The sequence below is a fragment of the Chinchilla lanigera genome, unplaced genomic scaffold (genome assembly GCF_000276665.1).
Source record: "Chinchilla lanigera isolate Chin_1 unplaced genomic scaffold, ChiLan1.0 scaffold00002, whole genome shotgun sequence".
NCBI classification, from domain to species: Eukaryota; Metazoa; Chordata; class Mammalia; order Rodentia; family Chinchillidae; genus Chinchilla; species Chinchilla lanigera.
Window position 1 is genome coordinate 3,063,133 of NW_004955403.1, and position 13,074 is coordinate 3,076,206.

General features: G+C 45.2%; 1 protein-coding gene across 1 annotated transcript in view; it reads left to right on the forward strand.

Annotated features, from left to right (window-relative positions):
* Hspd1 (heat shock 60kDa protein 1 (chaperonin)) overlaps window positions 1-10,287 on the forward strand; it is a gene marked incomplete in the record, with an annotated part of 10,696 nt that extends 409 nt beyond the window's left edge. The window contains 11 exon segments of the mRNA XM_013512058.1: window positions 384-567; window positions 2,512-2,764; window positions 3,349-3,431; window positions 4,082-4,177; window positions 4,764-4,857; window positions 5,060-5,228; window positions 7,507-7,606; window positions 8,114-8,359; window positions 8,962-9,136; window positions 9,386-9,564; window positions 9,675-10,287. Of these exon segments, the coding sequence (XP_013367512.1) occupies window positions 394-567; window positions 2,512-2,764; window positions 3,349-3,431; window positions 4,082-4,177; window positions 4,764-4,857; window positions 5,060-5,228; window positions 7,507-7,606; window positions 8,114-8,359; window positions 8,962-9,136; window positions 9,386-9,564; window positions 9,675-9,827 (1,722 nt within the window).
* Between the last annotated feature and the right edge of the window lie 2,787 nt (window positions 10,288-13,074).

Genomic DNA, 13,074 nt, shown 5'->3' on the forward strand with positions numbered 1-13,074 from the left:
GCCGCTCTGTGCCGGCGCGTGACCTTGGCCGCGGGCCCGGGGCGCGCGGATCTGCACGCCGCGCTTAGTACGTGCGGACACTGCAGCGCCGGAACTGCACCCCGGTGCTCCCCGGCCGCTCGCCTCGCAGCTCGCCTCTCCCCTGCCTGTTTCCCCGGGGGCGCTCCTGGTGTGGCCTGCGCCCCAGGACGTTTCTGGGGTGACAGATGAAGCCGAGCGGGCAGAGGAGCTGCGTGTCCCCGCCGGGGGGTGGCCGCCTCCGCCTGGCCTGCGCGGGTACTGCGGGCCCTACGCCTTGGCCCCGCGATCGAGGGCCCTGGGCCGGGGACAGGGGACACGTTTGCGCGGCGGCACGCGGCTGTGCTGATGATGATCTCTTGCCTCCCCGCAGAAATGCTCCGGCTACCCGCGGTCCTCCGCCAGGCGAGGCCAGTGTCCCGGGCTCTGGCCCCGCACCTCACTCGGGCTTATGCCAAAGACGTGAAATTCGGTGCGGATGCCCGCGCCCTCATGCTTCAGGGGGTAGACCTCCTGGCTGATGCCGTCGCCGTTACAATGGGGCCAAAGGTACCAGTGCTCTCTTAATTACATATTAACTAAGCATAACGAGGGGCTTTGTTTTGCGGTGCAGGGGATTGAGCCCAAGGCCTCCGACTTGCTAAGCCGGCACCCGCCGAGCCGCACCCCGAGAGGAACAGCGGTCACACTGAACTATGGACCGGTACTTGGGCTTCCATTTACGGATGGCTTTCGGTTTGGTTTTGCTTAGACCTGGTTGATGGTCTTAGACTTAACGGCCTTGAAACGTGAGCTGCTTCATCCATGTTTTTGAGACTTTACTTTTGTACAATGTGTGATGTAATCAGGTGGTAACTGGTAGCTCAAGGTGCGTTCTTCATGTGCTTGCACTAAATTTTGGATCCTTTCCAAGTGAAGAGAGAGTGTAGCTCAAAGTCTCATAATACTTCAGGTGTATTCCTGTGTTAATTCTTGCCCTTTGTAGTGAAAGTACAGTTAACATATTTAAAATGCACGTACGTGAGCTGTAGTAGTATAACACAGACCTCCTTTTTCTGCTGTTGGCACGGCTGAGTGCCGTTGAACCTGGGGCCTTGTGTGTGTGAGGCAAGGGTTCTGCCACTGAATTCCCAGCTCAGAAGTTTCATTTTTAAGTGTACCCTTGAGTAGCACTGAGTGCATTTGCCTTTTTAGAGCCTTGGCCACCTTACATCTCTGGAAATGTTTTCATCTGTACTTGAAAAACAGTAACATTCTATTGTGAAACAGAACACTCCCTTGTTAAACGCACTAATTTTACCCCATGCTTTCCTGCCTTCTGTACCAAAGCAGAGTTAAGATTGTCATTTAATAGGGAGAGGTAATATTTTCAGGAGGCTTGCTTTTTTTTTTTTTTTCTTGGAGACATGGTCTATGTGGCCCAGGCCAGCCTTTCAAGGTGGTTCAGGTCAAGTGATGGCTCACTGCAAACTGAAGACAATTCAGGTATCAAAGTGATCCAAAGAACTGTCTCAAATACAAATGCTATTTGTATAGCTCAGGAGTAGAAAGTGGCTTGGGCCAAATTCAAGAGACCAATATAAATTGTGCCACGTTTGAAGTCTTATGTTGAGAGAACCTGGAAAAATCACACTATTCTTGCCACTATTCTATTACTTTCAAAAATAACAGGTACTAGCCAAAATAAGTATAAATGATGCGAAGATTATTCTGGAATTTTCTAGCATGCCGTCCTATAAGTGACATCTTTGTCTTTAGGGTTCTCATCTCCTGTGATAGAGATCTCATTTGGTGTTATCCTCTTGGCAGAGAAACAAAGGGCATTTTGTGGATGCACTAGAGTGTTAATGAACTTGCCCTTGAGATTCACGTTGCAAGACTGATGATGACAATTTAAGCTGGACCTAATGGCCCATTCCTATAATCTCAGCATCTTTGGAGGCAGAGGCAAGAGGATTCCAAGTTCAAAATTAAGATTCATGTTGCAGACTGATAAAAAGATCACTTAATGCCAGGTGTGGTGGCACCTGCCTGTGATCTCAGCACTGGGAAGGCCGAGGCAGGAGGACTTGTGCAAGCTGAAGGCCAGTCTGGATTACATAGTGAGACGCTGTCCAAAAAAAAATTAAGCTGGGCTTTGTGGCCAGCACCTATAATCTCTTGAAAATCGGCTTGGGCAGTTTATTGACTTAGCAAGACTGTCTCAAAGATGAAAAAAGGAGCTGGAATGTAGCTCAGTGCTAAGGCCCAGTGTTCAATCACCAGTACTGGGGTGGGGGCACAACTTGTTATTACTGAAGTCTGTTCTTCATCTAAACCTTTTGGGGGGGGCGGTTGTCTTTTTGAGACAAAGTTTCACTATGCAGTTTGGGCTGGCCTTGAACTCACTTTCTGACCCAGCCTGCTTCAGCCTCCATAGGCGGGCACCACCATGCCTAGCCTTATCTAATCTTTACAGTTTGGTCCTGATTTTTTTTTCTTCTACAATTACAGGGAAGAACAGTGATTATTGAACAGAGTTGGGGAAGTCCCAAAGTAACTAAAGATGGTGTGACTGTTGCAAAGTCAATTGATTTAAAGGACAAATACAAAAATATTGGGGCAAAACTTGTTCAAGATGTTGCCAACAACACAAATGAAGAGGCAGGGGATGGCACCACCACTGCAACTGTCCTGGCACGCTCCATTGCCAAGGAAGGCTTCGAGAAGATCAGCAAAGGCGCAAACCCCGTGGAAATCAGAAGAGGTGGGCGTGCCTGTCTTCGTGTTCTCACAGCCGTGAAAAATTCCTAGTGTCAGGAATTGTGTTTGTTTGTTTGTTTGTTTGTCTTTTTGAGACAGGGTCTTGCTATGCAGTTCGGGCTGGCCTTGAGCTCACTATGTAGCCCAGGCTGGCCCTGAACTCGCAGTGATCCGAGTGCTGGGATTACAGGTGTGCGCCACCATGCCGGCCTGTGTTTGTTATTGAAAGTAAGGGTGTAACCTGTTTTGGTCCTTTTTGTGTTACTTAATGGAGGTAAGAAGTATGATGTGACCCTGTTAGGAGCAGACGAGATGGAATTAATAATTTACATAGAATGTGTTGAACGGTGAGACTAACTATACATGTCTGCCTTGTATTGGTCCATTTTTCTGATTGCCTGTGTTGTGGGACTTTGTAAATTGGGAGGTGTTCGGTGCATGCGATCTGTGATTAGGAATAGCATGGAGACAGAAGTTATATGTACACTTAATGCTAAGCTATTGAAATATTTTGTTAATCAAAACTTGGTGCTTAACATGGGGACCACAAGAGAATAAGCATGGTGATGACGTAAAATCTTGAACTAGGTGTGATGTTAGCTGTTGATGCTGTGATTGCTGAACTTAAGAAACAGTCCAAACCTGTGACAACCCCTGAAGAAATTGCTCAGGTAAGGGCTTGGCGGGGGGGGGGGGGGGGGGGGGAGCAGGTAAATGAATAGCTCTGGTTGTTTCTTGATTGCACACTAATGTCAGAACAGTGCTGTCCAGTCACTGACCTCGGGAGCATCTTTCTTAGTATTAGCAGTCTTAGCATCTTTCTAAAGCATTAGCAGTGAATTTGGTGATCATAACTTGTAATTTTTGAGACTTGTGATCCTCCTGTCTTAGTCTCCTGAGTGCTGGGATTACAGGCATGTGCCACTAAGTTCACCTCATAATTTGCGTTTTAATGAGTTGTTATTTTTTTCAGGCTGTGAGGATATAAATAGGTTTGTGTATATGTGAAGATGACCTTAGCTCTTTTCAGCTGTGTGTGTGTTCTGTCAGGCTTGTGCATGCTGGACAAGCTCTCTAATGCACTGAAAAAGAAGTGGTGGGCTGAGGATGTGGCTCGGGGAAGAGCGCTTATCTAGCATGCACAAGACCTGAGTTCAGTTTCCAGCACCACAGAAAAAGAATTGAATAAAGAATCAGTTCATTAAAATCATTACACCATGATCATGCACATCTGCTTATACATTGGCATTAACTAGGAAAAGGGGTTAATGAGTTGTGGAAACTGGCTTTTACTGTTTAATTTGGAAGTTACTTATTTCAGGTTGCTACGATTTCTGCAAATGGAGACAAAGAAATTGGCAACATCATATCAGACGCCATGAAGAAGGTCGGCAGGAAGGGTGTCATCACAGTGAAGGCAAGTGTGGGGCTTGTGCTCCCGCTGTGTTGTCTAAGCTGTCTCTCGGCTGCAGGTCGCACCACCTCAGCCTCCCGTGTACCCTGCCGCAGCAGCTGGCAAGGGTGCTTCTAGTGAGTCTCCTGGAGATACCTGCTCAGAAGTGTGTTTTCCAAGTGGAAAAACTTAGGCTTTGTGACCTGGTAGCCTTGGCTTCCTGTGATGATTCTACTTAAGCAGTACCATGTACTCTGGATGGAAGAATCATTCAAATACACACTTCACGTTTTTCCAGAAGTGGAGTTGGATGCTCTGGGGCAGTTGCATATTTTTCCTGAATCCCTTACCATCTTGGGAGGATGTCTCCTTTTTTGTCTTTTTCAGACAAGGTCTCACTATGCAGTTCAGGCTGGCCTTGAGCGCACTTTTTAGCCCAGGCTGGTCTCGAACTTCCAGCGATCCACCTGCCTCAGCCTCCCGAGTGCTGGGATTACAGGCATGCCCCACCATGCCCAACTGGCAGATGTCTCTTTTACTTGGTCTAGAATTCCAAGTTTTGAGTATTTTTCCATGAAATCCATTTACTTCATTTTTTGACTTTTTGTAGGATGGAAAAACCTTAAATGATGAGTTGGAAATTATTGAAGGCATGAAGTTTGATCGAGGATATATTTCTCCGTACTTTATTAACACTTCAAAAGGTAAAAGCAAATCAGTAACTGAGACTTTTTAAGATATACCGCACTTTCTACCATAGACATTAGTTGGTGGCATACTTGTACAAATTGATTCATTATGTTCCAAAAATTATGTACAATAAAGAAGAAAACACTTTTGAGGTGTTTTAGAAGTTAGTTTAGCTTTTCATTTAAGTACAGTGCATTCATTTCTTCAATATTATAGGCCAGAAGTGTGAATTCCAGGATGCCTATGTTCTACTGAGCGAGAAGAAAATCTCTAGCGTCCAGACCATTGTACCCGCTCTTGAAATTGCCAATGCTCACCGAAAGCCCTTGGTCATAATTGCTGAGGATGTTGACGGAGAAGCTCTCAGTACCCTGGTTTTAAACAGGTAATAGGTTTGCATTTCTAATGCAAAACAAAATTATCTAGTATTGTTTTCTTTTTTTTTAATGTCTTTTTGAGACAGGGTCTTGCTATATAGTTTAGGCTGGCCTTGAGCTCACTTTGTAGCCCACGCTGGTCTTGGACTCACAACAATCCTCCTGCCTCAGCCTCCCAAGTGCTGGGATTACAGGCATGCGCCACCACACCCAGCTAGTATTAAAATCTGCACTGCAGACCTCCACATTGGGTCCACTTGTGTTTGTGTCTAGAGCAGCAGTGCATAATATATGTATTCCATGAATCCTTGTTTGTTAGTTGAGTAGCACCCCAAAGTCCTTAGTATTTTGTGTAGCTTTTTCTTAAGGTAGGCTGTTTAGTTAGTGCCTTTTTGTTAATAGTTTTGAAAGGGATGTAGCTGAGTTATTTTCTTTACCCAAAAAAGTCTGGAGATGTGGTTCAGTAATAGAACACTTGCTAAGCATGTACTGAGGCCCTAGGTTTAATTTCCAGCAACAAGAAAGTTTCTAGACTATAATGGAGGGGCCTAGTATTTTTAAAGAGAAAATTAAAAATAAACAGTTTCAAAGCAGGTTAGTAGGAGAGTTACAATAATTAATACATTGTAATATATTGTGTATTGTCTTAGTAATATTTAGAGTACAAGATATAGGCATGATGTCTTGTCCAAACCATATTAGCACAAACCTTTCTTTTCAATGAACTAAGAGAAACTAGCTGTATAACTATCTTAACTATCAAGTGTATGCATTTTTTTCTTTTTCCCTTAAGAGTATGGTCTCCAAAACAGAAACAAAAAAAAAAAAGACAGCCAGGTGTCGTGGTGCATGCCTGTAATACCAGCACTCGGAAAGCAGGAAGATCGTTGAGAGTTCAGACCAGCTACAAAGTGAGCTCAAGGCCAGCTTGAACTGCATAGCGAGGCCCTGTTTCAAAAAAGAAAAAACAAAAGAGCATGGTCTCAAGTTGCATCTATTTACCTATAAAAATCTCCAATTTATCCTTCTTTATGGATAGTAGTACTCCATTATATTTTAAAAAACACATCTTTTGTATCCATTCCTCGGTTGGTGGGCATTTCAGTTTCCAAGATTTAGCTATTCTAAATTGTGCTGCTATAAACATGAATGTGCCTACGTTACTATGGTATATTTTTAGTTCTTCTGGGAAGATAACCAGGAGAATAACTGGTCAAGTGGGACCCCTAATCCTAGTTTTTTAAGGAATCTCCACACTGATTTCCACAGTGGTTGCACCAGTCTACACTCATACCAACAGTGGAGAAGGGTTCCTTTTTCCCCACAGCCCTACTAGAGTTTATTATCAGTTGACTTTTTTTGATGATGGCAGTAGAATGTAATTTTGTGTGAAACATTGCTTCTCGGCCTTTTGGCTAAGATCAAGTGTACTATGTTTTTATCAGTTTAATTTTGTGTGGAACAGGTAACTGCCATCCTAAACTCTTGAGATCTAAGTGCATATAATCCCATAAATGACTAATGGTGTGAAATACAGAAATTAGTACTCAGTCTAAAATGAGGTCTTTTTTGCTTAATCTCATTTAAATCTTTTTCTTTTTGGGGGGTGGGGTACCAGGACCTGGAATACAATTCTTTGGACCTTGCGCTTGCCAGGCAGGCACTGTGCTGCTGAGCTATGTATCTCTGGCCCTTCATTTAAATCTTTTTATCTTGGTTCCTAGGGTTAAAAGTTTGTGCCCCCATGCCCAGCTTCCTGTGATTTTTAATTTGGCTTCTTAGTAAATCGGCTCTGTTGCAGTTTGGAATTTCCTGTCTTAGAGGCTGCTCTCGGGTGGACATTTCATGATTGTATGTTCCACATATTTGTATATCTGATAGAATTTCAGGTGACTATAAACTAAAGTCAACTTTGAATGACACTGACAGGTGTGGAATCAGCAATGTCCCTTGTTCAAAATTCAGTCTTTAGGGTGTGATATTAAGTGGAATCTATAGAGTAGATGTTTCTTAGATAATCTGCTGATGTTTAATAATTACTGTTTTCCATCACTCACAAAACAACTGTCAGTTTACACTTTAACCTGATGGGACGGGTGTTGGCTCCAGGTGTTGAACTAGAATATAAGCCCAGTTTACCACGGCGGGACAAGTAGAAATGAGTAGAAAATAGCCCTTTTCTGTTTTAATTTGACCAAAAGTTATTAAGGAGTGAAAAGGGGTAGGAGTCCTAAGAAGTCTAGTGTTTCCATTCCATTTAGTCTTACCATCAGCTATTCTTCACAGGCTAAAGGTTGGTCTTCAAGTTGTTGCAGTCAAAGCTCCAGGGTTTGGTGACAACAGGAAGAACCAGCTGAAAGACATGGCTATTGCTACTGGCGGTGCGGTAAGTGAAGCGGGTGTGAGGTGTGGCTGTGGAGTGCCACTGTCCTTAGGAGTCTCAGGTGTGCGGGTGGAAAGCACACTTTGATAAACAGGTGGTACTTTGAATTACTCCTGGATATTAGAGGTGGGGTCAGATGAAGGTTCCTCTCACTTGCCTTGAGTCTGGCCCAAAGGCCAGGTCTGTCTTCAATTTTGAAAGAACATGATAGGACAAAATTTTAACAGTAGGTCTGTGGTCTTGTGCTTGTTCTGCCAATAAGTGTGGCCTCGGGTATTTGGTTTCTCAGAGCTGGTACTAATGGCAGATTTGTGATGGCTGATATGTTGGAAATGTAGTGAATGACTATTGGAATCATGTTCTGGACTGAGTGACCTGGAGTCTCTCATTTCAAAGAAACAATATTTCAAGATGTTTCCTCTGTCAAAAACCTGCATTATATGTTGACAAACCTGGTGCAATGGAAGGTAGTGTAACCTGTAACTGATTCACTTTTAAATGTTTCTGTAGGTGTTTGGAGAAGAGGGGTTGACCCTAAATCTTGAAGATGTTCAGCCCCATGACTTAGGAAAAGTTGGAGAGGTTATTGTAACCAAAGATGATGCCATGCTTTTGAAAGGCAAAGGTGACAAAGCACAAATTGAAAAACGTATTCAAGAAATCACTGAGCAATTAGAAATCACAACCAGTGAATATGAGAAGGAGAAACTAAATGAGCGGCTGGCGAAGCTTTCGGATGGAGTGGCTGTGCTGAAGGTAGGCTCATGGCCTAGGCTGAGCCTTGGTCCTTTTGTTTCTGTGGCCCTTCCTGATAGTGACTAAACATTATTTGAGGAAGTAACTTGATGGAAATTTCCATTATGCCTTCTAAACCAAAATGTTCATGTGTGGTGTGAAAATCAAGGGTTCCTTAGGAGTGATAGGCCAGGGCTCTACCACCCATCCCTCTAAACTGGTTGGAGCTGTTTTAGGGAAGCTGCTATAGAAAACATGTTCGTAGGACTAGGACTTCAGTTGGGTCTCGCTTAGGTGAGAACTACACTCACTCACAGCCATTGATGTTGGGTCATGAAGTCACGACACATGGGCATTCTATTTCCTTTCGGATTGTTCCTTACGTAAACAAGGTGGCTTTGGTGGTTTGGGGGGCGGGTACTGATGCCCAAGGGCACTGTGCTACTTGTTTATCTTTGAGATAGCACCTTACCAATCACCCAGGCCAGCCTCACACTTATAGTTCTGCCTCAGCTTCCCAAGTAGCACCACATGCCAGGAAGCTGCTTTTTTAAGTGGCTTTTTCAGCAGCTGGCTTATTTACTGGGGGAAGCCATACTAATTGGAGGTCTTTTCTTCTGCAGGTTGGTGGGACAAGTGACGTTGAGGTGAATGAAAAGAAAGACAGAGTCACAGATGCTCTCAATGCTACGAGGGCAGCTGTGGAAGAAGGCATTGTGCTAGGTGGTGGGTGTGCCTTGCTTCGGTGCATTCCCGCCCTGGATGCCTTAACTCCTGCTAATGAAGATCAAAAAATTGGTAAGGAAAAGTGACCTTTCAGATGGGTTTGTTGTGGCCTGATTGTGTCCTCCTGTAATAGCAACAGATTGCAATTTCCTGCTTGCTTAAAGTTGAATAGTGAAAGTCGAATAGTGCTGGTGCCAAAGCTAATGCAAGGAATCAATCCTAGCTATGCTAAGATTGGGTTTCCCTACTTTAGTACCCTTACGTACTCAAGTTGTGTGGTTGCATTTTATAGAACTGAAATGCTAAAACTGTACTTTCTAGGTATAGAAATTATTAAAAGAACACTGAAAATCCCTGCAATGACCATTGCTAAGAATGCAGGTGTGGAAGGATCTTTGATAGTTGAGAAAATCTTGCAGAGCTCCTCTGAAGTTGGCTATGACGCTATGCTTGGAGATTTTGTGAATATGGTAGAGAAAGGAATCATTGATCCAACAAAGGTAAATCATTGAGCACTTTCTGAAATTCTTCCAGTCTTTCTGAGACATGAAGTTGTCATCGGTCTCAGTAGTTCCTTACTCGGAGTAATGGTTTGTTACATTTTCTCTAGGTTGTAAGAACTGCTCTGCTGGATGCTGCAGGGGTGGCTTCTCTGTTAACAACAGCAGAAGTTGTGGTCACAGAAATCCCTAAGGAGGAGAAGGACCCTGCCATGGGAGCCATGGGTGGGATGGGTGGCGGAATGGGCGGTGGAATGTTCTAGCCTAGAAAGCGCATGGCCCTCACTCATGAACTGTGACAGGAAGCGCCACGCAGGGTCCTCCCCAATAACTTTGGAGATTTCAGATGAAGGGAATGAAGAGAAGGCTGCTGATGTAAGGAAATCACGTGCCCACCATTGCTGGTTTCAGTTACCATACATGTAAATGGTTTACCGCTGTCATTGTCCATGCCTACAGATAATTTATTTTGTATTTTTGAATACAAAAACATTTGTACATTCCTGAAACTGGGTGCCAGAGCCACGTAGCAGTGTACTGCTTTCAACTTAAATCACGGAGGCATTTCTACTACTATTCTGTTACAGTCAGGATTCTAGTGCTTGCCATCACAGACGAGAAGTCAGAAACAGCCTTTCTGTGGAGAGGAAGAATAATTGTGTACAAAGTAGAGAAGATCAATTATGTGACAACCTTTGTGTAATAAAAATCTGTTTAAAGTTAGTGATCGTGTTAGCCTTTTCATGATGGGGAGCTGGCAAAGGGGGGGCAGAGCCAGTGTCCACAGCACTTCCGTTGCTCTTCTTGCAGAGCAGGAGAAGACGACGATGGAGAGGTTTGCAGAGCCACTGACCACACTGATGGATTCAGCTCAGCCACTCCTTAGTACTGTGCTAGGTCCAGCTTTAGCAATGTGGAGGCTTGCTATTAAAGGCCCAGGCAACTGGTCATTTCTTGTGAGCCTTGTGATGATGGCATGGCTTCCAGTTGTCGTCCCAGGTGCCATTTCCACACTTGTGGGCAAGACTTCCAGGCCCAGCCCAGGGCTGGGTGTGCTAGTCAACCACACTACCACTGAGCTGCTTCACAGGTTTTTTTTTTTTTTTTTTAGAATATATTTATTAGGAAAATAAAGCTGCTGTCTAAGAGCCTAGGGTTCTGCGTGGGTTATCAAGGACTCTGCCTTTCCTAGGGATTTTATAGAGCCAAACCGCAAGATGAAGCAGCCCAAGGTGGGGAAAAACAATGGTCAGTGAATAAAATTATGAGTATAATTGCTCAGGTAAAATTGATTAAATCAGGATCAAATGGGGAAGCAAGTCACTTAGCAAACAAGCATGAAACAGGAGCTCTTCCTGTATGGGGTTGGGACAGTGGCTCTTCCAAGCTTCCTCAACGTGATGGATACTGTTCAGCATATCAGTCCCTGTTGTTTATCCTTAGGAAGTATGGGTGCATCGGTTCATCTTTTGTCTTGAGATCTGGCCCTCAGTGGAGGTGCTTATCTCCCCCATAGTAGTATCTTCTGCATCAGCTCCTTTGAGGGCCTAGTGCCAACTGCCTATAGTATTTTATCTAACTGTAACACTCTACAGTTGTTCTTAATGTGTAGCTCAAAGCAGGGGCCTCATCCCCACACCCCCTACAGGTCTGGCCTAAGCTCTGCTTCCCATCTGATCACCTTCCGTTTCTGCAGGGATCTAGGTTGTGCCTCTGGCATCAGCCTGAGACCACCCCCATGCCAGTCCTTAGCAAGTGCGTGTCTTCAGGACACGCACACTTGGTGTCAAAAGGCTGGGGACCCCTGGCTTAAGGGCTCTCTCAATCAAGGGCTCCATATACTTGATCCTTATTCAGTAATGCACTACAAGTTGTAAGGAGATGCTCACGTTGGTGTATGCTGTTCCGAGAGGTGATGTGTTGCTAATTTGACTTGATTATAACAGCATCTAGGACAGGTTTTACCTGGGAAGGATGTAATCTCAGTGTGCCCTACAGCACGTGGGCCTGCTCTAGCCCAGTCTGCTCGCCGCCGCCCTGGGCTGCTGCTGTAAGGCATTTAGGCAGGTAGGTAGTCTTGCTTACCTGGGAGTACACAGTTTGGGCAGAGATGGAGGGGGAGGTAAAGTCCATCCTCACAATACCTCTGCCATGGTGGTAATTTGCTTGGGTTAGAAGCAGGACTGGTCAACACACCAGAGGGAATGAAATAAATGGCACGTTACCAGAAGAAAACAGGCCAGAGCACAAATGGGACTGTAAAGTTGGTGGCAAACAAACAGAATCGAGGGTTGTCAAAATCCCAAGGAAGCAGTTTGTACAGGGGCACAGCACTATGTTATTAGAAGAAAGGTAAAAGAATAAGGAACACCTGGGCTTCAGGGCACCCTACTGTGAGATCAGGCAGAGAGGAGAACATAATTGCTCAGTGCTTGTCCTCACTCCTCACTAGGACTCTACATGACACCCACAACTTCAAGGAAGAGGGGTTATTTTGCCTGCAAGGCAGAAGGCTGCTCACCTCATAAGCTGCAAAGGGGAACCCTCCAGGTCACCCCACAGCGACCCTCCTAGACTTAACCACAACGACGGCTGTATCAGTCACCAAAGGAACCCCGGCCACCCTGCATTAGGGACTGGCCCATGCCACAGCCACACAGCCTCCGAAGGGGCGACCTCGCCCAGCCTGACTCACGGGCCTGCACTCTTAAGCCAAGAGCAGGCTGGAGATGGGCCAGGACATAGGCAGCTGTTACAAGAAAACCTCCAAAAGCTATGGCCAGAGAAACGACAGTTTTCCCTTTTTAGCCTTAGTTTAAAAAAAAGTCCAACATAACAATGGAACTGGGTCTAAACCAGGTTCTAAGTCCTACATCCTTTCCATCGCTACCTTGTGTGGATGTGTGGCTCAGCACCCCCACACACATTCGACCTTTTCCCAACTACCCAGGACAGACTATCTGCTTGGGATGGCAGAAAGTTTGGAGAGGTTCTAGAGAAGAGCAGGGTTATCAAGAATTAAAGTGGTAGCCAGGTATGATGGCGCACATCTGTAATCCCAGCACTCGGGGGGCTGAGGTAGGAGGGTTGCAAGTTACAAAAAAGGGCTGGGATGTAGCTCCGTGTGGAGGCCCTGGGTTCAATCCCCAGCATCGGGGTGGGAACGGTAAACATGCCGACGACTGCAGGTGAGAAAGCAGGAATAGTAGATCCTTGAAGAAGCCTCAAGACAGTGCATGGAAATCCCCTGGGAAGCCACAAGGAATATGTCCAGCCCCCATCAGATGTTGAACTGAAAGGAAAAAAAAAAAAAAGGCAGGGGCACAGCCTCCCAGTTAGGGTTAGCAGAGTGTACCCGCCTTTCTGCAAAGGATTTACCTGAACAAAAGACAGTTCCAGAAATGGGTTAGAACAAATGAGTGTGCCTGAAAGGGTGACAGGAAGACTGCCATGAGTTCCAGACCAGCCTGACTGACCTAGTGAGCTCAAGACCAACCTAAGCTACATATC